The following is a 25,584-nucleotide window of genomic DNA, read 5'->3' on the forward strand; positions in this document are numbered from 1 at the left end:
CCTTATTAACCGGCCCCTCCGTCTGGAACGATGCATAGTGGGCCGAAAACGGGAGAAATTTGAGACCAAGTGTGTGCACGAGGAGATATTAAAATCAATCATCCGCTCTTATGTCATCCCTCTATGTTGAGCTGCTCTAATCATACAGCAGTCATTAATCATTTCAAGAGGTTGATGTAATATCCTGTGACAGCCAGCTGCGCTAGAGCATAATGTCTTTATCGTGCTGTTGTTAAGGTTTATCTTCAGGCGACGTGTAGGAATGGGATGAGGCTTTTTGCTTTTTAATAAACCAAACTGTGCTGTTGAAATCCTTAGCGGTAATTAAATTAGCAGTAATCAGTAATTTCAATATTTTATGTGTTTTATCTTTATTGAAAGTGTTGGAGTGTTTGGATTGTTGTAATCAGGGCTTTAGGACTACATTTTTGTTTTTTGGGATGTGCAGATACTCATGAATATTTGTATTTGAGTTGTTTTGTTGATGATTTGGCTTGCTAAAAGCTGCAACACTCTGTGCACACATTGTATGTTATTTGGCTGTTTGTATTGCCATCATTACAGCTTTTATTGGAAAGAAAGTGGAGAACAGTTAATAAACGATGGGAAAACGTGATGTACTGTAGACATGAAGCATACTGGACATGTCGGCCTCATGAGCACCACAGCTGTATGTGTTTCATGGTTGTTATTGTTAAAAATAAATAAATAAAAAAATTATAAAATTATAAATGAGATAAATAGAAATATAAAACAAAATTACTTCAACTAAAATTAAAATGAATACTGAAAAAAAAAAAAAACTAATTCAGAACATGAAAATGGTCCTACACACATTTCTTTAGTGTGTAACGTTGCTGTTTGAGCATGAAAAGGGTCTGCAAAGTTACAAAGCACAAAGTCACTCCAAAGGAAGTCATTCTCTATTTGTGCGCACTGTTTCTGAACTCCCTGGAACATCTCGATTGTAGTCTTGAGTTTTATTCTAGGAACGTACACCTCACAATATTCCTCATTTAAATAATCCACGCCCAATGTATGCGCAAAAAAGAAGCATGGCCTGATTGAGTTGCGTTAATAACGTTGAAACATTAACATAATTAGCTTACACTATATTTAAAAATCAACATTTACATTTCCATGAAATTGTTGTAAATGATTCATTCTACTTGCAAATGCGGTTTCTCGTTGACCTCAACTACAGTGGTGGCCTCAGAAAACTCATGGATCGATAGAGGTTTGAACCTAAAGAAATAGTTCTTTTTGGACAGTGCAAAAGAACTACAGCGGTTTGATGGAAAGGATAAAATGAAAAAGAAGTAATTACGATATAAGGAAGATATGGTGTCTTGTGAAGGGCACTCCAAAGAATAGTGACTTAAAACTTCAATAACAGTTATGTTATAGTTATTGCATGTTGTTTGTTAAGGTTTATCTATACAGACCCAATAGATCTAAGGGTGTAAGAATACACAGTATACAATTACAGGCCTATCGATTGTTCTCTTGGAGTAGTAAAGCCAAGAGAGAAAGAAAGATAAGTTAAAGTTCTGTCAGTTTTGCCTCAGAATACGCTGACTTTATCAGTACGCATCTGCAGCCTTGTGCGATAGCGGCTCTGAGGCTCCGGCACACGTTTGGTATTCCTGCGGTTAGACGGACAGATTCCTATTAGCATTCAGACCCCAGAGGACTTGGGCAGGGGTGCCAGTTCATAGACTGTGGGTGTGTGAGACGGGTCGAGGGCAGCCACGCAGAACCAACAATTCTTCCTCAATCGTCCAGCACATAGTCATAATGAGAAAACATTGATTGTAAACAAAGGAGGCACAGTAATTGGGACTCCATGGGGTAAGTGTCAGGACTCGGCCCAGTAGACAACAATGGGGCGGTCGGTGGAGAGAGGGCTGCTTATTCAAAGTGAGATGCATGAACGTACTGCTAAAGATCAAGGAAACTATCAAGGAGAAACAAGTTGTTTTATTTTAATAGGTATTTTAAATGAAGAATATACATATACTGCATACTATACACATCTACACACTGTTTGAAAGACGTTCTTACTGTTTTTGAAACAAGTCTCTTGTGCTAACCAAGGGAATGCTTAATGGAAACCAGAAATATTATAGATAACAAAAACAAATAAACTATATTAGATATATGACATTTCTGGTTCCCGTTAAATATTTCCTATTCTTGTTAAGTCTTTATTTAGCATGTATATTTCAAAGTAGGCTTGAACTTTTCAAGGGCTTAATGAAAGGATGAAAAGGATGGAAGATAATGGTAATAAAATGTCTGTTTTTCTGGAAAAAATGTCTTCCATCACAGCAGCTGTTGCATGTCCCTGACGCCATGAAGAAGTTTCTGTGATATTTATGGAGCAAAGTCATCTTATGGGGTTGTTTATCTGGAGGGTAAATGACAGATGGAGAAATTAAGTTTCTTTGTTCATCTGAATGAGTCAGAGTGTCAATGAATATGAAGAACAACAACATCAACAAAAGAAACATTCAGAATTCTGTCATGTTTTTTAAGACATTTGTCTTTGTGTAAATGAATAGGCGTAACGAGATGGCAGTGAATTAGCACTGGCTCTGAAACATCCGTCGGGAAATTTTCATGTAAATATCAGCTTTTCAAGCGCGGCACTGAACATTTGGTGTGTAGATTGCGGTGATATCACTGATGCGGTGTTATAAATCACTGCTTGAGTGTGATGTCTGACAGCTGCAGATTTCTGACCGTGATTCTGCTTGTTGTTTTCTCACAGAGCCATTACTCTGGACAATACGCTGGTCATCCTGTCCACCGTGGCTCCAGATGCTGGAAGATACTACGTGCAAGCCGTAAATGACAAGAACGGAGAAAACAAGACCGGCCAGCCCATAACGCTGTCTGTAGAAAGTAAGTCTGTGGAAATTTGGACGCACACATGCACAAGGTTACATTTGAACTTCTTTCTAAAGACTAAAATTAAGTGTATATGTGTGGGTGTGTGTAGAATAATATTATGTATATATAGCCTATATATATATATATATATATATATATATATATATATTCTATTATTCTACACACACACACACACGCATATATATATATATATATATATATATAACATATATATATGTTTTTTTAACAGCCATGTGTAATTTCTAAACCTGACCTTTATGATACAGTGAAAGTTAAAATATACTTCAAGCATATTCAAATGTATATACAGAAGCATACTTCTGTTCTCAATCTTCCTCGTTTCTATGTGAAAAAATGAAAGTAAATACAAATTTTTTGTCTGTCCGCTCCATGAGTCTTGGCTTTCCATTTTAGATAACATGCCGGTTTATATGAACATATAAATCTGTGAACAACAGGCTATAGACAAATACATATTTGTCTTCGGGTGACAGCGCTTTGTTTTTTTACTCTCACAGCTTCTCTGAAATTCCAGAGCGAGAATATTGACAGTTATGGATTGTGCTTTGTAAGAGTGCTGGTGTATCAAATTCTCTCTGCAAACCAGGATATGATATTTTTGAGTCAAAAACAGGAGGAACTAAAGAATATTGCGGCAACAGATTAGAGATAGTGGGGTGTGGGTGTGTGTGTGTGTGTGTCTAGAGGACAGTCCTTCCCAGAAGCTGTAGTTGAGTTTCAGAGCTTTACAGAAGACTGTCTCTGACAGAACTCTGCACACACACACACACACACACACACACACACACACACACACACACGCGCGCGCTCTCCCACACACTAGCGTAGTTGCCAGGAGAGCAGAGATATAAGTTCCTGTTCCAAACACAGACCTGTCACACTTGCTGTAACACGTACAATACATCGGCTGGCACTTCCTACATCTGGACACACTCACACCTGAAGATGACAGATCAGAGTATTAAAAACACTCACTCGATAATGTCTTTTACCTGTGTGTCATAACACACATTTCTCCTCTGCTGTAGATGTTGGTGGTCCTGCAGACCCCATCGCTCCCACCATTGTGATTCCGCCGAGGAACACCAGCGTCATCTCCGGCACCTCCGAGGTCACTATGGAGTGTGTGGCCAATGCTAGGTGACGACCTCTGATTCCTTCACAGTTTGAATGAAAGGGAAATGATTTTAATTACAAGACTAGCAGTGGGTTGAAGTCTATCACCATTTTTATTCTTTTCTCGACACTTTTCTGTAATTATTTCTTGTGAAGTACAGACTCTAAAGAAAATTAAGTGGTTAAACGGTAAGTTCCCTTATTCTATACGGTGAGAAACTGTAATAGATATAATTTGGCATTTCATGTAATATTATATTAAATTACTCTTAAATGTACAGTTTTTTGAAGTGAAAAAGAACAGGTCATCTTATAATTTACAGTGAAAACCCGTAAATTGACATTCCTAGAATTTCCGCGTCATGTGACACTTCACTTTGATGGTTTTTCTTTTCGTTTTATTGGGTTACATACATTAGGATTTTATGTTGTTAAATGTTTTTTTCCCCCCTTATTTTAGAGTTACCATGATGGTGTTTTGTGTTTGTATGTATGACACTGTTCGCCTAATATTTGTGTTTTTAGGTGGACAAAATGTCGCATTTTCAATGTTGTATCTATGTAGGCTAAACTCTCTTTCTCTATCCTCACGTGTGTCATTCAGAAGTTACAATGTTTACTGTCTTTAAATGGTTATGGCATGAGTGGATTCAAATGTTGGACACAATGAATTCCTGTGGCTCTACTTTCATAGAAATATGTGTTTTAAGTGTGTGAAATTTCTTAGTCCATACACTTCCAAGGTAAATGCTCTATTGTAATAACATTGTCTTTTCTTTTCTTTTTCAATTTGAGGGACTAGTCAAAAGTATTTTAATGGGATAATCAACAGAATGTCATAGATAGTGTTTTAATGGTTCAAGCCAAAGTTTTAATGGTTGACGTGACAGTTACCCTCCCTGACTCTTTCCCTCCTGTTTTAATTCTCTATCAGGCCATTAATAAAGCTGAGCATCAGTTGGAAGAAGGACGGTGTTCCTTTGAGGAGCGGACTGAGTGATTTTAACCGTAGACTGACGGTGTTGAGTCCGGTGGTCAGTGACTCTGGCTTCTACGAGTGTGAAGCTGTCCTCCGTAGCAGTAGCGTTCCCTCTGTCAGCGCTGGAGCGTACCTGCATGTGCTCGGTAATAAACATGTGCACCCCCCCCCCCCCCCTCCTCCTCTTGGAATTGCTCCATTTATTAGTTAATAGTAATTACTAGAGTGTTAATAATGCATTACTCATTTTTACTTGTGTAGTTCTTCATTAATGATGGAACAGTATTCTAAAGTGTTACCAAAAAATTTTACCAACCCCAAACTTTTGAACAGTTTATCTTGTAGCTATACTATATATTAGCTGCTTTGAATAAAAGTTACACATATAGTAGACAAGACTTTTATTAAGGCGAATAGTAATTTTAAATACAACAAATACAACACTATTTACAATGTATGTCTCATTTTAGGCCATTTTTCTATATCTGTATCTATTGTAATGCTCTGTTGTTAGAGTATAACCAAAAAGCCTGAACTGGATGTTCTCAAAAATCCAACAACAGTCCTATTTATTTGAAAAGATTCAATCTTGCTTCCTGTGCTGTTTGTCTGTGGTGTTTTTATCTTGAAGTGTACATGTGAAGGTCACAATCCTCTCTCTCTTTCTCTCTCTCTCTCTCTCTTCCGCAGAACCACCTCAGTTTGTGAAGGAACCAGAGAAACACATCACAGCTGAGATGGAGAAAGTGGTGGACATTCCCTGCCAGGCCAGAGGTGAGACACCTGACATCTCATCCTAATGAGGTTTTTCCAGCGCCAAGTCATTTTTCTCTCCTTACTGACTGCGAACATGCTGCACAAAGCACCCACAGCCAATCAGAGCATGAGGTTTAATATACAGCTGTATGGAACATGATTTGTGATCAATGGGACTCTACTGTGGGCGGAGCTACTCCATAAAGTAGTTTGAATTGCAGATAGTTCAAAAAAATTGAGATGAATAAATATATGTAGATGTGCGTCTGGCACCACGTGATTCTTGCACGTGATTCTCAGATTAACTGCATATGCACATGTTTTAGGTCCTGTCAGTTTAAACATTCAAGCTATTTTAAACCATCATTGCATTCGGTCATAAAGTGACACCAGCCCAGTATTCCTGCTGCCATCTGTGTCAATAATCTTAATCAAACAACTAAATACTAAGAGAAAATCTATTTTGCAGCTTTAACAAACATTCATTATATTTGTTTTATAATTATGCAATGTTATTTTACATTTGATTATTGCATTTCTGTACCTTATTGTTAGACGTACCTGGAAAACTGTTTAAACTCTGTTGTATTTACCTATGATTGTAATTTGTTTATTATTTTCTATACAGATGCACTTCCCTACAAAATCACCACAATTGTTTTAGAATGATTAATTATTTTCAAACAGAGCTATTCATTCATTGTTTTCATTTTGTAATATCTACAGCAGAAAAATATCTCAATGTCAATGTAATTTTCCAATATTGTGCAGCAAAAGATGTAAGATATATATATATATATATATATATATATATATATATATATATATATATATATATATATTACACTTTTTTTTACATGTTTTACTTCATATATATATATATTTTTTTAACTAAATATTATTAAATTTTATATAATTAATTAAATAGAATAAAAATGAATGCATTGTAATGCTTTTATATTTATAATTATAAATATTATAGGTGTCCCTCAGCCTGATATCGTGTGGTATAAGGACGCAGTACCCATAAGCCCCGTGAAGACCCCGCGCTACAGAGTGCTGGCAGGGGGTAGTCTCCAGGTTAACGGCCTTCTGCCTGACGACACCGGAATGTTCCAGTGCTTCGCCCGCAACCAGGCCGGAGAGGTGCAGACCAACACCTACCTCGCAGTTACGAGTGAGTTCATCCACCCGCCCCTCTCTCTGGATTACACCTTTCCTCTTTATGACTCTCATACACTGATGCACAAATACACGTGGACATTTATTTCCTCTGCTTCTCTCTCTGTCTGTCTCTTTCTCTTGCAGTCAAAAAGGCTTTGAATGCCATGCCAACAATGCTTTTCTTTCTTCATTCTCTCTTGTGCCGCTGATGTGCTTTTCTGTCGCTGTGCTAAGGCTGTGATTAATACCCTGTTGTGAGTAAGAGTTAGCGAGAGAGAGAGAGAGAGAGAGAGAGAGAGAGAGAGTGAGAGATAAAGAGGGCTTTTATAGAGAACTGACTGAGCTTATCTTGCCGCTCAGAGACACATAGAGCTCGCTAAAACGCTAAACACCAAATCTAGCTGATATTTACCTCTGATATTTACAATGAACTTCAAATATTGGGTATGGGTGGACGGTGCCGAAGTTAAAGAGATTGTTTACCCAAAATGAAAATCTTGTCATCATTTACCTCACATTTATGTCACTCCAAACCAGTATGGCTTACTTTCTCATGTGGAGAACAAACGATGATTATTTTGAAAAAAGTGTTGGACCCCATTGACTTTGTTTGAACAAAAACAAGCTATCATCTTTTGTGTTCCACAGAAGAAAGTAAGTCATACAGGTTTGGAACGACATGGAGTACATTTTTGGGCGAACTATCCCTTTAAGTATTAGCTTTCCCTTTCCCTTATCAACCAGTCTGGAAATGGTAAGGAACTGTTTGTTCGCCCACCTCCAAAATCCCAATTTATCATGCCTGTCTACATTTCCCTGTGAATTGTTTTCTTCTGTTGTTCAACTTTCCGTTTCGTTCTTGCTTTCATTGCGTTGTTTTCTTTACTTGCTTGGTTTCTAAGCCACGCTTTGATCCGCGCGAATCGAGTTTTGTGTGATTTTCCCAGCGCTTACGAATGCGAGGAAGTGTTTGAACGCGTGTGTGCCGTCGTACGTCTTTGTTTCTCATGCAGTTGGTGTGCTCCTCTCACAGGTATAGCACCGAACATCACGGCAGGGCCTTCCGACAGCACTGTGATTGACGGCATGTCAGTTATCCTGCACTGTGAGACCTCAGGAGCGCCCCGTCCTGCCATCACCTGGCAGAAAGGTGAAGAACACATCTTTCAAAGTCTACACTCACGCATTACCAAAGAACAACTACAAAGTGTCAGTTCCCAGGCTGTACTTCACCTCAGTGCCTCTCTGTTCCTTTGTTATTTTTTTCGCCACTATATATTGCACTATTTTGCTGCAATGCCGCCTTCACATTTTAAACTGTGCAGATGTCATCAGACAAGAAAATTAGTGTGTGATTTGACACAGGCTACAATTATGTAAATGTATGTTTTATAGTGAGCAGAGTGACTAAAACACCCTTAAGCATGGTAGCAGCAACTTTCTTGAATAGCCAAACTACTCATTAAAAATCATTGTAGAAGCTACAAATACATCTTTAACCAGAACCTTCTGAAATGTAAGATATTGGTTGCCACAAAATTATGATTCTGTATGGAAACAATTGTATGGAAGACCGGCAAATTTAGAGGAGCATGTCCTTCCCCAGAACCGTGCTTTACATTTATTTCAGAGCAAAAGGAAAGGAAACAAAGCCTGCTTGTGGCTTTAAAGGATTAGTTCACCCAAACATTGAAGTTCTGTCATTGTTTGCTCACCCTTCTGTTGTTTCAAACCCATATGACTTTTTCTGTGGAACACAATAGAAGTTTTAAAGAATTATTTTGGTCCCTCTTGTCCGTGCAATTATAATGAATGGGAACCAAGGCTGTCAAGCTTGTGCAAAATCAGCATAAAATGTTGTCTATATCTCACACTTTATTCCAAGTCCTCTGATACAATACAAAAGCTTTGTGTGAGTTGCATACCCAAATTTAAGATTTTTTTTTTTTCTATTTAAAATCTTTACATTTGCCATGGTTTAATTGAAAGACTTATTTCTGAATCATTCTAGTCAAATCTTGAATGGAAAGAAAAGGAAATATTACAGGTGCATGACGACTTAAATTTCATTCAAATTCTCACACAAAACTACCATATGACTTCAAAAGATTTAGAATATAGAGTCATGTTGACCTTTATGCTGCTTTTGTGTCCTTTCTGAGGCTTGAAACCTTCAGTGCCCATGGGGACTGATTGCATGGAAAGAAAAAACCTGTATAATTCCCCATTTGTGTTCACACAAATCAAATAAAGTCATATGGGTTTAGAACAACATGACGGTAAATACATCAGCAATGAAATTTAAATAAGTGTGAGTTCTTTCAGTTTTGTTGATAACAAATCCAGATCTGTATTTGGGTTTTGATAACCTTCAAACTAACAGCAGAATGTATAAAATAAAATAAAATAAAATAAAATAAAATAAAATAAAATAAAATAAAATAAAATAAATAAAATAAAATAAAATAAAATAAAATAAAATAAAATAAAATAAAATAAAATAAATAATTAAAAAAATCTGTATTATATTATATTATTTATATTATATTAAATTAATTAAATTCATTAAACATTAAATTATATTAAATTTATATTAAATCACATTGAATACAGTATATATATTATTTTTATTTTTTAAGAGAATAGAAACCCGAAAAACTTTTGCACACCTTTTGCACTTTATCTGTGGCCACAGGACAATAAAATCTTTTGTAAAAAAAAAAAAAGATACAAAAAAAAAATTTTTTTTTTACATTTTTTTATTAAATGTAAATAAAATTCCTTATATTTTCGTCATAGGCTTTATGTTCATCATGCAACTTGGTTTGTTAATATACAGCAGATATGCTTTACCATTTGATTTTGGCTAATTTAATAACATGTTTTTTTGCCTGGGTATGTGTGTGACCTCTGCAGGAGAACGAGTGCTGGCCAGCGGTTCGGTTCAGCTTCCCCGGTTCACTCTCCTGGAATCAGGAAGTTTACTCATAAGCCCCTCCCACATATCAGACGCCGGCACCTACACCTGCATGGCCAGCAACTCCCGTGGCATAGACGAGGCCTCGGCCGACCTCGTGGTCTGGGGTGAGTGTGTTTGTGTGTATAGATCAGAGGCTATCTTTTTACATGATGACGTCCATGTTCAAGTGTGTTTGCATGTTTGTGTCATACACCTGTGCATGTACTGATGTGCATTTACTTTGTTCCACATTACAGCACGTACACGCATCACTAATCCTCCTCAGGATCAGAGCGTCATCAAAGGAACAAAAGCCACCATGACCTGTGGTGTGACACATGACCCCAGCGTCTCAGTCAGGTGCGGCCCACATATATTTGACTGCAAAGAAATATTGTGAACACAGAACGTTTTTTTTATATATATATATACTACTTTTATGATAATGTAACTGAAGCCATGTGGATGGGGGGAAAATATTAACCAGCTACATGTTAAAATTTTTTGAAGAAAATATAAATATTTGACCTTCATTATTATATGAAGGACATTGCTATATGTAGTTGCTAAGTGGTACTAAATTGTTTTTTGTGTGTTGTTATGAAATTATTAGGCTGTTACTAGGATGCTAGAGTGTTCTAAAATGGTTTTAAGGGAGTTATTTGGTGGATTCTAGAGTGTTCTGGGTGGATGCTAGGCCGTTACTAGGTGGATGATAGAATGTTTTGCTGGTGAATGATAGAATGTTTTGAGCAGTTGCTAGGCCGTTACTAGGTGGATGCTAAAGTGTTCTGGATGGTTGTTAGGGTGTTACTTGTTGAATGATAGAATGTTCTAGATGGTTGCTAGCTAGGCAGTTACTAGGTTAATGCTAGAGTGATCCTGGTGGTTGCTAGGGCATTATTAGGAGGATGCTAGAGTGTTCTGGGTGGTTGCTAGGCCATTACTAGGCAGATGCTAGAGTGTTCTAGATGGTTGTTAGGGTGTTACTTGGTGGATGATAGAATGTTCTGGGTGGTTGCTAGCCATTACTAGATGGATGATTTTAATATTTTGGATGGTTGCTAGGTGGATGCTAGAGTGTTCTGGATGGTTGTTAGGACATTACTTGGTGGATGCTAGAGAGTTCTGGGTGGTTGCTAGGCCATTATTAGGTGGATGATGGAATGTTTTGAGTGGTTGCTAGGCATTAGTAGGTGGATATTAGAGTGTTCTTGTTGGTTGCTAGGCCGTTACAAGGTTGTTTATAGAAAGTTTTGGGTGGTTGTTTGGGCGTTACTTGGTGGATGCTAGAGTTTTCTGGGCTGCGTTTCCCAAAAGCATTGTAAGCCTAAGTTGATCATAGAACCGTTACCACCAATGGTCTCTATGATCAACTTAGGCTTACGATGCTTTTGGAAAATGCAGCCCCCGGTGGTTACAAGGCCATTACCATGTGGATGATAGAATGTTTTAGGTGGTTGCTAGGCCGTTACTAGGTGGATGATAGAATGTTTCTGGTAGTTGCTAGGCGGGATGTTAGAGTGTTCTGGGTGGTTGCTGGGGCATTACTTGATGGATGCTAGAGTATTCTGGGTCCTAGGGTGTTACTACAGTAGGTGAATGTCACAGTGTTTGGGTGGTTATGTGTGTGCTGGGTGGGTACTAGGCCATGACTAGGTGGATGTTAAAGTGTTCAGAGTGGTTGCTAGTCTGTTACTATGCAGATACTACAGTGTTCTGGGTGGTTGCTATGATGTTTTGGATGGTGGCTTGCTACCCCTGAGTATGAGCAATCGTGATGCAAGCCTTATGTTTCACACTATTCAAATCCCAATGGATAAAATCATCTGGTGTTAATGATGCCTCACCAGCGTGAAATCATGAGCCATTACATTATCTCAACATTTACAACCCCCGTATGGTTCCCCAGAATCCTTTGAATCTCCCTTGAATCTCAGTGCACTCAATTGGAAGTCAGCAGCCTCAACCATCCTCCATTACGGTAGACCGGCATCGTGATTTGAAGGCAAGATTCAGACTCTCAGTGAAAACCCGAAAACTGCCAAAGAGTTCCTCTCAATGAGCACCTGAACTTCAATTAGTGACACCTTTTAAGAGTTGTTTTTCAGCTGATTCAGTTATGTCAGGCTCCCTCTTTCACTTCCATTTCTTTCTGTCCTCCGTAACCTCCTTTCCGAACACCCGTGGAGGCATTTCGCTTATTTCGTAAAGAATGAGGGATGAGAAGGAAGGGGTAATTGTGTTGGATGGAACCAGTAATTGATAGCAGCAGTAAAAGGATTTCAAACAAGCCAGGCCATGATGCAATTAATCACAAGTGTTTGTGAATGCGTATCTGTTTCCAGCGTGTGTGCGAGAGAGTCTTATCGACTTACGCAGAGGTTAGACACATCTGTTAGACGCTTCTGATGACCTTGGATGTTCCCTGAATGAATAATATGTAATATGTACATATTAATATGTAATATGTAATATGTAGATCTGTTCAGTTAAATATACTGTTTCATACACACAGGTGTTATACGGTAAATATGTTTGTCAGACCAGAGGCACATAGGAACGATTGCTTTACTGTGATACAATAGATCATTTTTATTCTCTCTCTTTCTCTCTCTCTCTTGAAAACTCTCTATTTAACTTTAATTTGTATTTAAAGACTTCATCAGAAATTATATTATACTGTATGAAATGATTCATCAGTCGTAAAAAAGTTTTTCATAATCCACCTAGTTACTGTTCTGGTCAGTTGCTAGGCCGTTACTAGTCGGATGCTAGAGTTTTATGGCTGGTTGCTTTTATTTTTGGTATTTTTGTCTTTATTTAGATAGAATAGCTGGAGAGAGGACAGGAAGCAAAGTCGGAGAGAGAGTCAGGGTCGGTAAAGGACCACGAGTCGGGACCATAGACTGTAAAAAAATATGGTCAGCGCGTCTCCGCTACCTTCCACTGTAGAAAAATTAAGCCATAATATCCCAGTAACCGTCGTTGAAGATTACATAATTTGGAGCCCGAGTCTGCGCAGCGGTAATCCTGAGATGGAGCCGCGGCATCAAAGTTCTGCCCAAACGCCCGCAGACTCAATCGCAAGCACAGCTGTCAATCATGACATTACACCACGTTTTTATAGCATCAAAAATCGTACTAAAACCAAACTTACTGGGAAGACGAACACTTGAAATGCTTTGGCTTCACTTGTCAGGACTTGTGTGGCACACTTGGTCAGGAGTTGAACTCGGGTTGCCCGGAGCGCAACTTCACTACATGTTGGAGCACTGCCCAGGAAGCCATCAGCTCTAACTGGTTGCTAAAGTTTAACAAGATTGATGCTAGAACTGGGTGGTTTCTAGGGTGTTACTAGATGGATTCTAGAACATTCTGGGTGATTGCTAGGATGTTGTGGGTGGTTGCTAGATCGTTATTTGGTGGATGTTTGGGTGTTCTGGATGGTTGCTAGGCCATTAGGTGAATGCTAGAATGTTGTGGGTGGTTGCTTGGATGTTACTAGGTGGATGCTAGAGTATTATTGGTGGTTGCTATAGTTTTACAAGAGTGATGCTAGAACTTGGTGATTGCTTGGATGTGCTGGGTGGTTGCTAGGCTGTAACTAGATGGATGCTAGAATATTCTGGGTGGTTGCAAGGGTTTTACTAAATAGATGTGAGAGTGTTGTGGTTTCTTGGTCTTTATTAGGTGGTTTCTAGGGTGTTTCTAGTGATTTCTAAGTTGTTTACAGATTTTAAAAATAGGGTTTTGTATGGAGCTATTCTTGTGCCAATAAAAATGAACGTAGCTTTTCAAGAAACTAATGAAAATATAAATTGAAACTAAATAAATTATCTCTAAAATTGAAAAAGAATAAATCGCAGGCAAATTTTTTTACTTCGTTTTTAATACACTGCATGTTTTGCTAAATATTTCTCATATTTCAATCGCTGATCTGAACTTACAAATGCGCTTCCAGAGTTTTCATTTACGCTTCTGAAGTTTTCGTTTACGTTCCCAGAGTTTTCGTTCGCCGTTCTGACACATTTCTCTCGTGGGGGCGGGGCTAGTAGCAGTGTGTTCTCATTGGTTACTGAGCTTTTGATTGATAGCTTCGTGACCTGGAAGTGAAGACGTTAGTGGTGTGTTTATGTGTGGATGTGAGCGTCTGTAATCGCAGCTTTCTATTTCATTTTAGTGATATTAAGTTATGTTTGTTTTTTAATTTTATCTGTATTTACCTGCTGCTACTACTTAGTTGGCAGAAGCTTTTTAGGAGCACAAGAGATCTATTCAGTCTATTCAGGTGTAATTGCACATTAAAGTACTGTATATAATACTTAAAATATTGTAGTGTCCGATGTTTTCGGAGAATATTTGTTTATTCCTGATGATTATTTTGCATGTTAGGCTCTGATTAGGTTCAGCTGTTACAATTTAAAGAGAATACTAGCAAACGTGTGTGATATATTCAGCCGTCAAGAAAGTCAAACTTCAACCAAGTAATCAAGGTTGGCAACCATGGCCATCACACTACTCATTGTTAGCATGATATAGCCTACGTTTACACCATCAAAATGAATGATCACTTAAATAAGAGGAATTTAAACAAAATGAAAATTACAGTCGTGTCCTGCTGTCAGATACAGACCTCAAAGGGCATTTCATTACATATGTCACACAAAGAATGTTCTTGTTGCCATTTTTTTTAAATTGATAATTGTATTTAGTTATTTCATTTAATTAACACTATCTGCTAACATTTAAAATTGTAAATATATTTTAACAATCATCAACCGTTTCAATCGTGACTTATACAACCAGTTAAATTAATGTAATTGAAAATATGAATTCAAATAAATTTACATTCTTTATTGTCACTAAAGCATATACACAAGTATCAGAGTGAAAGTCTTGGATGCAATTATGTTGTGACCGGAAAGACCAGAATCCACAAAACATTAACTGCATAATATACACGTAATGCACAGTATTCTCATGATATACATTACTATACAAAATGCACAATTACAAATACAGAATACATTTTAAAAATTCATATACATTTTAAATGTTGCAATGATTCTTTGAGCAGTTCCTGTTGCAGTACAATAACAAAGCAGTGACTGGACACAAGCAGTGCAAGGATAGTCCACCCAAAACATGAGCATTCTCTCATCATTTACTCACCTTCATGCCATCCCAGATGTATATGACTTTCTTCTTGACATAAACATAGACAAAGATATTTAAGGAAATAATCCATCTCTGTGAGTCCATAATACAAGTGGATTGTAACCCATGTACGTAAGATTTTTAATAGTTAAAACAGTTTACATTATTAGTATTTCTTTTATCTAGCCTATTGTTTGACTTCAGAAGGCATTGATCATCCACTGAGGTCGCATGGATTACCGTCACGCTCACTGTGTGTGGTTTTTAAAGTGTCTTTAGGACTCGCAGAGATGGATTACTTTCCTTACAATCTTAATTCGTGTTTATGTAGAAAGAAAGTAAAATGCATCTGGGACAGCATGAGGGTGAGCAAAATAAGAGAGAATTGTATTTTTGGGTGAACTATCCCCTCAACATTCATATGCTATTGGTATGCTAATCCAAGATCAGCATAGATTAATAAGAATAAAGTGCAGCCTCTTGTGTACTTGTGAACTGTGTTTGTTTTAATCTAGAGGAAATTGAAATATTTGCTAGTTTATATTAAAATAAATCAGGTGTCTGAAGATCAAGATCCCAGTCATTCAAAGGTGATGTATCTGAACAAAGTAAGATTATTGTCTGATAGGGACAGTGGATCTCTGGTACTATCACTCCATCCTCTGTGTCAGCATCAGAATTTTGTTTATGGAAAAGTTGCTCCACTCCCTGGAAAATGAGAGAGGAAATGTATTATAATCTAACAATACAAACTGCTTTGAACTCCCCATACAGTAACATGTTGCAGACTTAAAATATTTATTATATTTATATTTAAGGGATTTTACAGTACTAAATATTTACCTCGGAGTCAAGCAGCATTTATCATCTGTAATACTGTTGTGTAACCAGTAGATGGCTGTATTGCCCTATATAAACATATGGATGTGTATTCCCTAGTTGCTGGATGTTTTCAGTCATAATTACTTGCATGTATTAAGTTTTTAATTTGGACATATATTTATTATTAAAGACTATTAAAGATTTAACATTTGTCAAAGAAATGTTCATTTGAAGTGCACTTTTTTCATTATTATTAGTCAAATATGGACACAGAAAAAGCAATTTGTTACTCATACTAGCTACATATAATAGCTTTATCAGTCATCTTTATCACAAAGTAATCAGAATAAATATTGCGACTAGGGCGATACTTCAAAATAATTGAGTGTTTACATATTACGAACAGAGACGTGGTCTGTGGTCAAGTCGTGTCTCTCCTCTTTCAAAAACTTTGCATCGCAAATTAATCAGCAATTGAGAAATTCAGGTTTAAATAGCTTTATTGGCATGGTAAAAAAGGCTTTACATTGCCAAAGTTGAATCAGGCAGTGACTGGTCCTATGGCATCGGTCATTGACTGATACAGTACAGATACTGTACAGTACTCTAGCTCAATGTTGTTTGGGGTGGCTGTGGGGAAATATGATCTAATCGAAGCAAATATGATCTAATCGAAGACTGTAACCGAATGTAGATAAACAAGTCATGTAATGATTGGGCTAACAGTTAAATCAAGACAACACTGCTGTATAATGTTATGGGCTCTCACTGAGCTCTAAAATGCCTCTCCACCTGAAAAAAGCCAGTACTGTATTATAAATAGTATTAGTATAGTATTAAAAACAAAACAAAAATCAGACTTACCACGAGTAGGCTAACGTTATCCAGTATCCTCCTGATATAGCGACGATGACTAATGATAAATATCATTCGTCTGTACTATTCCTTCTATAAGAGATCATCTCAACAATATAGTGTAGCAGCAAATAAATACAGATATAAACTTAATATCACTAAAATGAAATAGAAAGCTGCGATTACAGACGCTCACATCCACACATAAACACACCACTGATGTCTTCACTTCCAGGTCACGAAGCTGTCAATCAAAAGCTCAGTAACCAATGAGAACACACTGCTACTAGCCCCGCCCCCACGAGATAAATGTGTCAGAACGGCGAACAAAAACGATGGGAATGTAAACGAAAACTTCAGAAGCGTAAATGAAAACTCTGGAAGCGCATTTGTAAGATCAGATCATCGATTGAAATATGAGAAATATTTAGCAAATTCAAAAAATGTGCCTGCGATTTATTCTTTTTCAGTTTTAGAGGTAATTTATTTAGTTTCAATTTATATTTTCATTAGTTTCTTGAAAAGCTACGTTCATTTTTATTGGCACAAGAATAGCTCCATAGTTTTGTGGACATTGTGGAATTTTCACAATGAAATCTAGATGGATCAAATCAAGTCTCAATGTACAATATTTCCACTTCATTTTACATTATGAAAATACAATATTTGAAGTTATCTGAAATGTAATGACGTATACAATGTAATGGTCTTGAAATGACTCACAGTATTGGTCTTGTATGTTGTTGTTTGTGTGTACGTTCAGGTTTGTTTGGGAGAAAGATGGTCAGGTGATCATCCCTCAGTCTCTGCCTCGAATGCGATTGGATGTCAATGGAACGCTGCACATCTCTCAGACCTGGTCAGGTGACATCGGCACATACACCTGCAGAGTGACATCAGTAGGCGGCAATGATTCCCGTAGCGCACACTTACGCGTGAGGTCAGAGATGAAAACACTATCCCATCATCCCACGCAGTCCTTCATCTCTTCTGATCATTCCTTTTTGATTTGCTCTCTCTCCTGTTCTCTGAATCGTACCTCATTCAGTTTTTCAATATCCCTGTTCATCACCTGCACTCATTCTGTCTCTTTTTCTGGTGTCGTTGCCTCCATTTTTTTAATTTAATAGCACAGTAGTTATTATCTGCTCTCATTTTTTTCTTTCTGTTCATCTTATTTCTTTTTTTTTCCATCAAACATGTTTTGATTCACCCTGTATTTTTCTTTTTTGCTTTACTTTCATGACTGATTGATAATCCTGTAGTCATTTTAAACTCATTCATTCATTTCCACGTTTCTCCAGTCAAACATTGCCATTCTCTTTTTAAACTCATTTTGTATTACTGTCATATATAAAGAATTAAATATATATATATATATATATATATATATATATATATATATATATATATATTTATTTTATTTATTTTTTTTATTATTATTATTATTATTTTTTTATATATATATGTTGCATTTACAGGGAGTGCAGCTTGATGCTACAATACATTATGTTGTTAAAACTAGTCAACTCGATACTAGATGTAACATGAATAGTTCTAAACGGCAATCCACATTGACCTCTGTTTTATAGAATGACCGTTTTATGTACTTGTTCTCTTTAGATATTAGATATGCTTCATGGAGTGCTCATTAAATGGCCCTGAAAAGTAATGACTATCTCACGCTTTCTTCTTCTGAAATAACATATTACCCACAGGCAGCTGCCTCATGCCCCTGAGAACCCCACCGCAGTGTTGAGCACCTCAGAGAAGAGAGCCATAAACCTCACGTGGGCCAAACCTTTTGATGGGAACAGCCCTCTCATTCACTACATTCTGGAAGTATCTGAAAACAGTGAGTAAAGACCTCATATGTGGATCATTAATCTTGGGCAAGTTGTGTGACATTGATATAGTTACCTTGTTATGAATTTCACTGATGATGTTCTGAAAGTCATAATAATGTTAAATAGACTAAATTATTATTAACATTATATGATCTACATAATTTGTTTATAATAACACCAATAATAATAATAATAATAATAATAATTATTATTATTATTATATTAATACAATTATGTTGTGTCATAATAATAACAAACATCAATGAAAGTATTTTATATTAGTAGTAGCAGTAGTTTATTTATAATTATAACACCAATAATAATAATAATAATTATTATTATTAGTAGTATTATTATTATAGTAATACTACTACTAATAATAATTATTAGTATAATTATTATTATTAATATTAATAAAGTTATATGAATACAAATATTTTGTTTTTCATAATAACATAAAAATTCCTTTGTTTATTTTTATTATTATTATAGATAACTAATCATTTTATTTTATGTTTTTTATTATCAAAATAATTTATAAAAAAAAAAAAGTAATTAAAGTAAAAATAATAACCAACGAATTATTTTTAATAATAATATTTTATATAATGTTTAATAGTATTATTTATTATAGGGTTTAAGGTTTAGCAAATAATGTCATAAACGATTAATTTAAAGTTACTGATGCTACATTTTAGGTTCTCCATTTTCTTCGTATTTTTGTGTTCTTCATATCGCCCTCTGGGTTTTCTAAAGCACCAGCAAATAGAACCACTGAACTTGAAAGACTATACAGGACCTGAAGAAAATTGTCCTATGCAAAACCTATTTTTTAAGGATATTAGTTTAGTTCATTGTGTGTCCTTCATTATCTGCTCTGCACAGACGCTCCTTGGACGGTCCTGTTGGCTAACATTGAGCCAGATTCGACCGCTGTAACGGTCAACGGGTTGATCCCGGCGCGCTCATACCAGTTCCGCCTGTGTGCCGTCAACGACGTTGGCAAGGGCCAGTTCAGCAAGGAGACTGACCGGTGAGCTGATCTCAGTGTCCTAAAGCCCGTCGAGTACCATAGCTGTGCCCTGTTTGACCATAAAGATAACTCTATCACTCTGTCACAGCATGTGAAAATTGCCTGTGCTCTCATGGGACAGTGTCTATGGGAGGATTTATCTGTCTGAGCGCTCTGTGTGTATACGGCTGTATTTCTCTCGGATGTGTTTGTGTGTCAGTGTATCTTCCAAGGATCAGTGTAATCAAAGCCCTCGGCATGTAAAAGAAGCTTTTCAACACTTAAATTAGACATTCAGCAAATGCCCCATCAGAACGGATACAAATCCCTCTGGTTCTCCAGAGGTTTGAGAAAAACCTCTTCTAGCCACGATAATCCCAACTCCGAATATACAGGCTGAAACCAGCCTATATAAAAGAGAGATACAGAGAGATCATATTACGGCTATATTACATTTCAGACTGTATATAACACTGACGGACCATTTGCATTTACTAGCTGGAGTAAAATAAGTCCCGTCTTCCAAGTAAAAGAGCCAATCGTCAATCAGCAATGTCGTCGCTTTGTGTTCACTACAGTTCTAGACTGGACCAACCTTTTACTGTTATTTTAGCCTAAAAACAAAATTTACAATACCATTCATGTTACAATACCATTCATGTTGAAATATGCGTTTTTGCAGATGGTCGTCGAGTGAACCAACTTTCCTTGAAGGGAACTTTAGTAACATCTGCAGCTCCTGGTCTTAGTTTACTGTGAGACAACACGTTTTAGTGTCTTGTATTTAGTGGTCAAGGCCAATATATCAGCTAATAATTGGCATTTCTTAATTATCAGCATCAGACGATACATTTTTCTGAGGGAAGTGTCAGAAGATGCGATGAGAATGTGCCGTTCGCGTCTGGACGTTGTTTTGGTGGTTGTGACGTTTGAAGTAGATTCATCGTCTGCTTTGCATTTCCTCAAAAAAATAATAATTCCCGCTTAGTTCAGAATCATGCATCATTAATTTATATTTTAACACAGCTCCCAGCAATACTCAATTCTGATTCTTCAATCGCGCCATCTAGTGGTCTGTTATTGCACGACAACATACACTACAACTGATAACAGACCGCTCAAGTGGGTACATTGAGGTAATAAAATATGTCAAATTGATATTTTGTGTTCAATTATTGGCAAGTGGCTGCATAATAAGCCAGATAATTTTGTAGTGGTGTCTTGTATCACACTGAAGAGGTTTCTTTTGCATAACTATATGCTGACAGTACACTATCCCTTAGCCTCGCCGCACCCCCCTTTTTATAATTATGGTCCCCCCGTAGGGGTCACACCCCAGAATTTGGGAAGATATCGGCATCAGCCATCAAAAAAATCACTTATATTTACCTTCTCTCCTCAGGGTCTCTCTTCCAGAAGAGCCACCCAGTGCTCCCCCTCAGAACGTCATTGCTAGTGGCCGCACCAACCAGTCCATCATGATTCAGTGGCAGCCACCACCAGAAAGCCACCAAAATGGCATCCTGAGAGGATACATCATCCGGTGAGACATGTTTACTCATGTCTGGGGTCTGATTGTATCTTAAACCCTTAGTTTGTTCTATGTTCTACACTTATTTCACTCTCAGTCTTCTGCTGTCTGTTTTTCCCAGTCATCGCCAATATGAGTATTTTCCAGCTGGTCTAAATTCTCTTTCTCCACAGCAGGTTTGAGGGGAAATTTGATTGTATTGTATTATTTCAAGGCTGCTCCAGGATTTGAGCACTTCGGGGTATTTTCCTCTGTCAGTGATGACAGTGAATTGGACTTTTTGTTCATTTATTTATATATTTTCCCTGTTCATCATTGAGGAAAGCTGAAGGCCGTCTTTGATATTGCAAACCTTGGTCGCCCCATATGGTCCTCGGCTCAGCTCAAGGAAAACGCACAGAACGGCATGAAATTTCTAGAGTGGTTCTTTTTCGCCCTCTGTTGCTTATCTATGGTACTGCGGTACAAAAACCAACAGACAGATCTGATTATGAAGAGTAGATGAGACGAGGTATATTTTTAGCGATGCTTATCAGAGCCCTTCAGAGAGAGTTATCTCGGGGGAATGTTCTCCTCTGTCAAAGCTCTGTCCGTTAAGATCAGAAAATCTTTGCATCCGTCCTTGACAGTAACAACATAGCCCTCTGCTAATCTCAGGTATCGCCTGACCGGTCTGCCTGTGGATATCCAGTATAAAAATATCTCGAACCCTGATGTCACCAACCTGCTGCTGGAGGATCTCATCATCTGGACGAATTATGAAATCGAGGTGGCGGCCTATAATGGAGCTGGACTAGGTGTTTACTGCCATAAGGTTACAGAGTGGACACTCCAGGGAGGTGAGGGTTTAGATCTGATTCATTCATTCAAACACTAATGTTCAAAAGTGTGTGGTCAGTGAGATTTTTTTTTTTTTTTTTTTTTTAAGAAACTGATATTTTTATTCAACAAGAAGGCATTAAATTGACAAGTAACAATAAAAAAAGTATAATTTTACAAAATATTTCTATAATAATAAAAGCTGTTATTTAGATTTTTCTGTGTATCAGAGAATCCTGAAAAAATGACCACAGTTTCCACGAAATATTAAGCGGCACAACTGTTTTCAACATTGATAATAATGTTTCTTGAGCAAAATCGGCATTTTAAAGTGATTTCTGAAGGATCATGGGAAGGATCTGAAGACTGGAGTAAATGAAAACTCAGCTTTGCCATCAAAAGAATAAAGTACATTTTCAAATATACTCAAATAGAAAAAAACTATTTTAAATGTTAAAGATATTTCACAATATCCTTGTTTTTACTGTATATATTTGATAATGCAGACTTGGTGAGCATAGGAGACTTTTCAAAATCATTAAAAATGTATACAGACCCCAAACTTTTGAACAATAGTGTATGTATGTTTGTTTGTTTGTTTGTTTGTTTGTTTGTTTGTCTGTTTGTATGTTTAATTTATTAATTTGAGTGATCCATTTATTAATATACATATTTTTAATGCTGTTTAAAGGAATAGTTCATCCAAAAATGAATTATTTGCTAATATCTATAGTAAATTCTACTATTTACATGCACTAAATTCAGTCCTGTGAAGTCATATGATAGAGCAATCCAAAATATACATAATTATTTTATTATTTATTTTTACTGAAAATCAAAGTTTGAGGTCACTGTGAACTGTTGTTGTACGGGAAAGAGCTGTGTATAAATCCTTTAAAAACAATCCCCTTTTGTTTTCCCTTTAAAAATGACAGTGTATGAGTTTGGAACAATATTAGGCATATTTTGGTCATTATTCCTTTAAAACACTACTGTTTAGTTGTCTGAAATCTATGATTTGTGAAGACAGAACTGATTTTTTTCTCATCATTTGTCTAGGGTTTAGCAGCTGAAATGTGTTACCAAAAAAAGAAGTCTCATTTGTTTCCGTCTCTGTCTTCCTTATTCCATTTTACCTGTCAACCAGTTCCCACCATCGCTCCAGGCAACGTGAAAGCAGAGCCCGTCAACTCCACCACCATCCGCTTCACCTGGACAGCCCCGAACCCGCAGTTCATTAACGGCATCAACCAGGGCTACAAGGTAAACGCTGAAGGAATGAGAATAAACCAGCACTCAGACCTGAGCTGCTGAAAATGTATTAAACCCAGCGTTTATTTTTTATTTTGTAAGAGTTTGTTGATGAGATTTTGTGCAAGGGTTGCCAAAGGTCTCTTTCAAACTCACCGCTCTCATTCCTTTGTTTTCGTTTTCGCTGAGAGATCCAGAATTGCTAATAATGTTTCTTGAGCAAAATCGGCATTTTAAAGTGATTTCTGAAGGATCATGGGAAGGATCTGAAGACTGGAGTAAATGAAAATTCAGCTTTGCCATCAAAAGAATAAAGTACATTTTCAAATATACTCAAATAGAAAAAAAAGCTATTTTAAATGTTAATGATATTTCACGATATCCTTGTTTTTACTGTATATATTTGATAATGCAGACTTGGTGAGCATAGGAGACTTTTCAAAAACATTAAAAATGTTACAGACCCCAAACTTTTTGAACAATAGTGATCCAGAATTGATCCTCCTGTCACTCTAGTTCTTTAAAGCCAGACTGTCTCTGGAAAGAATTGTTTAGGACAATTACAAAACGGAGACAGTCAGCCGGACACATTAGTCTTAATAGCTTATTAGCTAGGTTTAGATTCGGTCCCAGACAACAACAGCTGGGATTGGAGGGAATATTTGTCTGCAGGCTTTTTTTCTCTCTTTCTCTCTCTGTGGAGTCATTCGAGAACAATCTTATAACTCTCATTCTCTTTTTAGTGCCCTCAGAGGAGAGTTTTAAGTGTCTATAAACTGAAATGTCAAATAATCCACGATAGTATTGGGACAAGAGAGGAAATCTGTGACCATTCAACCATTCTTAGAGGGAATTCACTTAGAATGAAGCAGGCTCTATGAAACAGTTATTTGAACAATTAGGTCATTTCCAAATTAGGTAATGGTGCAAACACACCCCCAAAAAAAAAAAAAAAATGTGCGTCAACACACAGGGCAGTTGAATCTTGCAGATCAGTTCTAGGTTATGGGGGATGCAGCGTTTAGACTATTTTTATATTTTTTTTACTATTATTCTTAGTGCTGTCAAATCGATTAATCACACCTAACATAAAAGTTTATGCCGTGTATGGGCATATATATATAATATAATTTATCTTATTCCCTCATTCTTTTTAGCTTTTAGCATGGGAGCCAGGAAAGGAAGATGAGATGACAGTAGTGACAGTTCGGCCGAACTTCCAGGACAGCGTTCACGTGGGCCACATCACCGGCTTGAAGAAGTTCTCGGAGTACTTCACCTCAGTGCTCTGCTTCACCACACCTGGAGATGGTCCTCGCAGCGCTCCACGACGCCTGCGCACACATGAAGACAGTGAGTGCTGTTCCTACACGCACAACTTTATTCTGTTGATCCTTGAACAATATTCCTGTCTTTAATTTAATCCTAACCATATCCCTACCCCTAAACCTAACCCTGATAGGTGAATAACACTGATGTAGAAGCACCTAACCCTGGTTGTAAGACTATACTTCAAACATTTCCCTTAAATCTGATTGGTTGATTGGAATGTTGTTCCAGCATCAAAAATGATGTTGATCCAAGAACATGTTGTTGGTGAAATCAGGTTTTGCCTCAGTTGTTAATTCATCACAGGTACAGTAAGTTGCAATGGCAATGCGATAGCATTAGCTTTTGGACCTCAGGAGTAAATGTCACCAACCATTAAAGCATTATGCAAAATGAATGGCTGGTAATATCCACCGTGGTGTGTGTTTGAAACCAGTGAAAATTGCAGGTTAGTAGAACAGCTACTATTCAGGAAATTAAACACCATGTTGTGAAAGTTAAGATTGTGGCTTAATGTATGGTCAGACACTTGCATGTGTCATTATATGATTAACATTTGACCAAAATCATGCTCAAAACGATAAAATGCTGATTCTGCTAGGAGTGAACCGATGGATGTTTTCTTTTTCTTTTTTTTTCGAGTTTTTAAGCTGTGCTTTACATGGTTATTGTTGATGTTCAGTGCTTTCATTACCAACCATTGGAAGCAGGATAACCTACTGTATGACCATGTTTTAAAGGGTTAGTTCACCCAAAAATGAAAATTCTATCAGTAATTACTCACCCTCATGTTGTTCCAACCGCGTAAGACCTTCGTTCATCTTCGGAACATAAATTAAGATATTTTTGATGAAATCTGAGTGCTGGATCACTTGTCCATAGGCTGCTAGGTGACTGAAACTTGCTGGCCAAGAAAAGTTATTAAAGAGATTGTTAATATAGTCCAAGTGACTACAGTGGCTTAATCTTAAGTATATCAAGCGACGAGAATACTTTTTGTGCGCAAAAACAGACAAAAATAACGACTTTATTCCACTATTCGTTTCC

At 37.0% G+C, this 25,584-nt stretch overlaps 1 protein-coding gene across 5 annotated transcripts in view; it reads left to right on the forward strand.

The window, feature by feature from the left end:
* Positions 1 to 25,584, forward strand: part of sdk2b (sidekick cell adhesion molecule 2b) — a 320,863-nt gene that overhangs the window by 258,616 nt on the left and 36,663 nt on the right. For all 5 annotated transcript variants that reach the window (XM_084135537.1, XM_084135534.1, XM_084135536.1 and 2 more), the window contains exons 5-19: positions 2,774 to 2,907; positions 3,966 to 4,077; positions 4,988 to 5,178; positions 5,723 to 5,806; positions 6,771 to 6,965; positions 7,986 to 8,102; positions 9,869 to 10,036; positions 10,169 to 10,271; positions 17,512 to 17,688; positions 18,467 to 18,603; positions 19,481 to 19,628; positions 21,010 to 21,150; positions 21,796 to 21,977; positions 23,105 to 23,220; positions 24,366 to 24,561. In XM_084135537.1, coding sequence (XP_083991663.1) covers positions 2,774 to 2,907; positions 3,966 to 4,077; positions 4,988 to 5,178; positions 5,723 to 5,806; positions 6,771 to 6,965; positions 7,986 to 8,102; positions 9,869 to 10,036; positions 10,169 to 10,271; positions 17,512 to 17,688; positions 18,467 to 18,603; positions 19,481 to 19,628; positions 21,010 to 21,150; positions 21,796 to 21,977; positions 23,105 to 23,220; positions 24,366 to 24,561 — 2,201 coding nt within the window. The remainder of the gene's footprint in view (positions 1 to 2,773; positions 2,908 to 3,965; positions 4,078 to 4,987; positions 5,179 to 5,722; positions 5,807 to 6,770; positions 6,966 to 7,985; positions 8,103 to 9,868; positions 10,037 to 10,168; positions 10,272 to 17,511; positions 17,689 to 18,466; positions 18,604 to 19,480; positions 19,629 to 21,009; positions 21,151 to 21,795; positions 21,978 to 23,104; positions 23,221 to 24,365; positions 24,562 to 25,584) is intronic.

Source organism: Abramis brama (assembly GCF_963993115.1).
Source record: "Abramis brama genome assembly, chromosome: 14".
In the NCBI taxonomy this organism is placed as follows: domain Eukaryota; kingdom Metazoa; phylum Chordata; class Actinopteri; order Cypriniformes; family Leuciscidae; genus Abramis; species Abramis brama.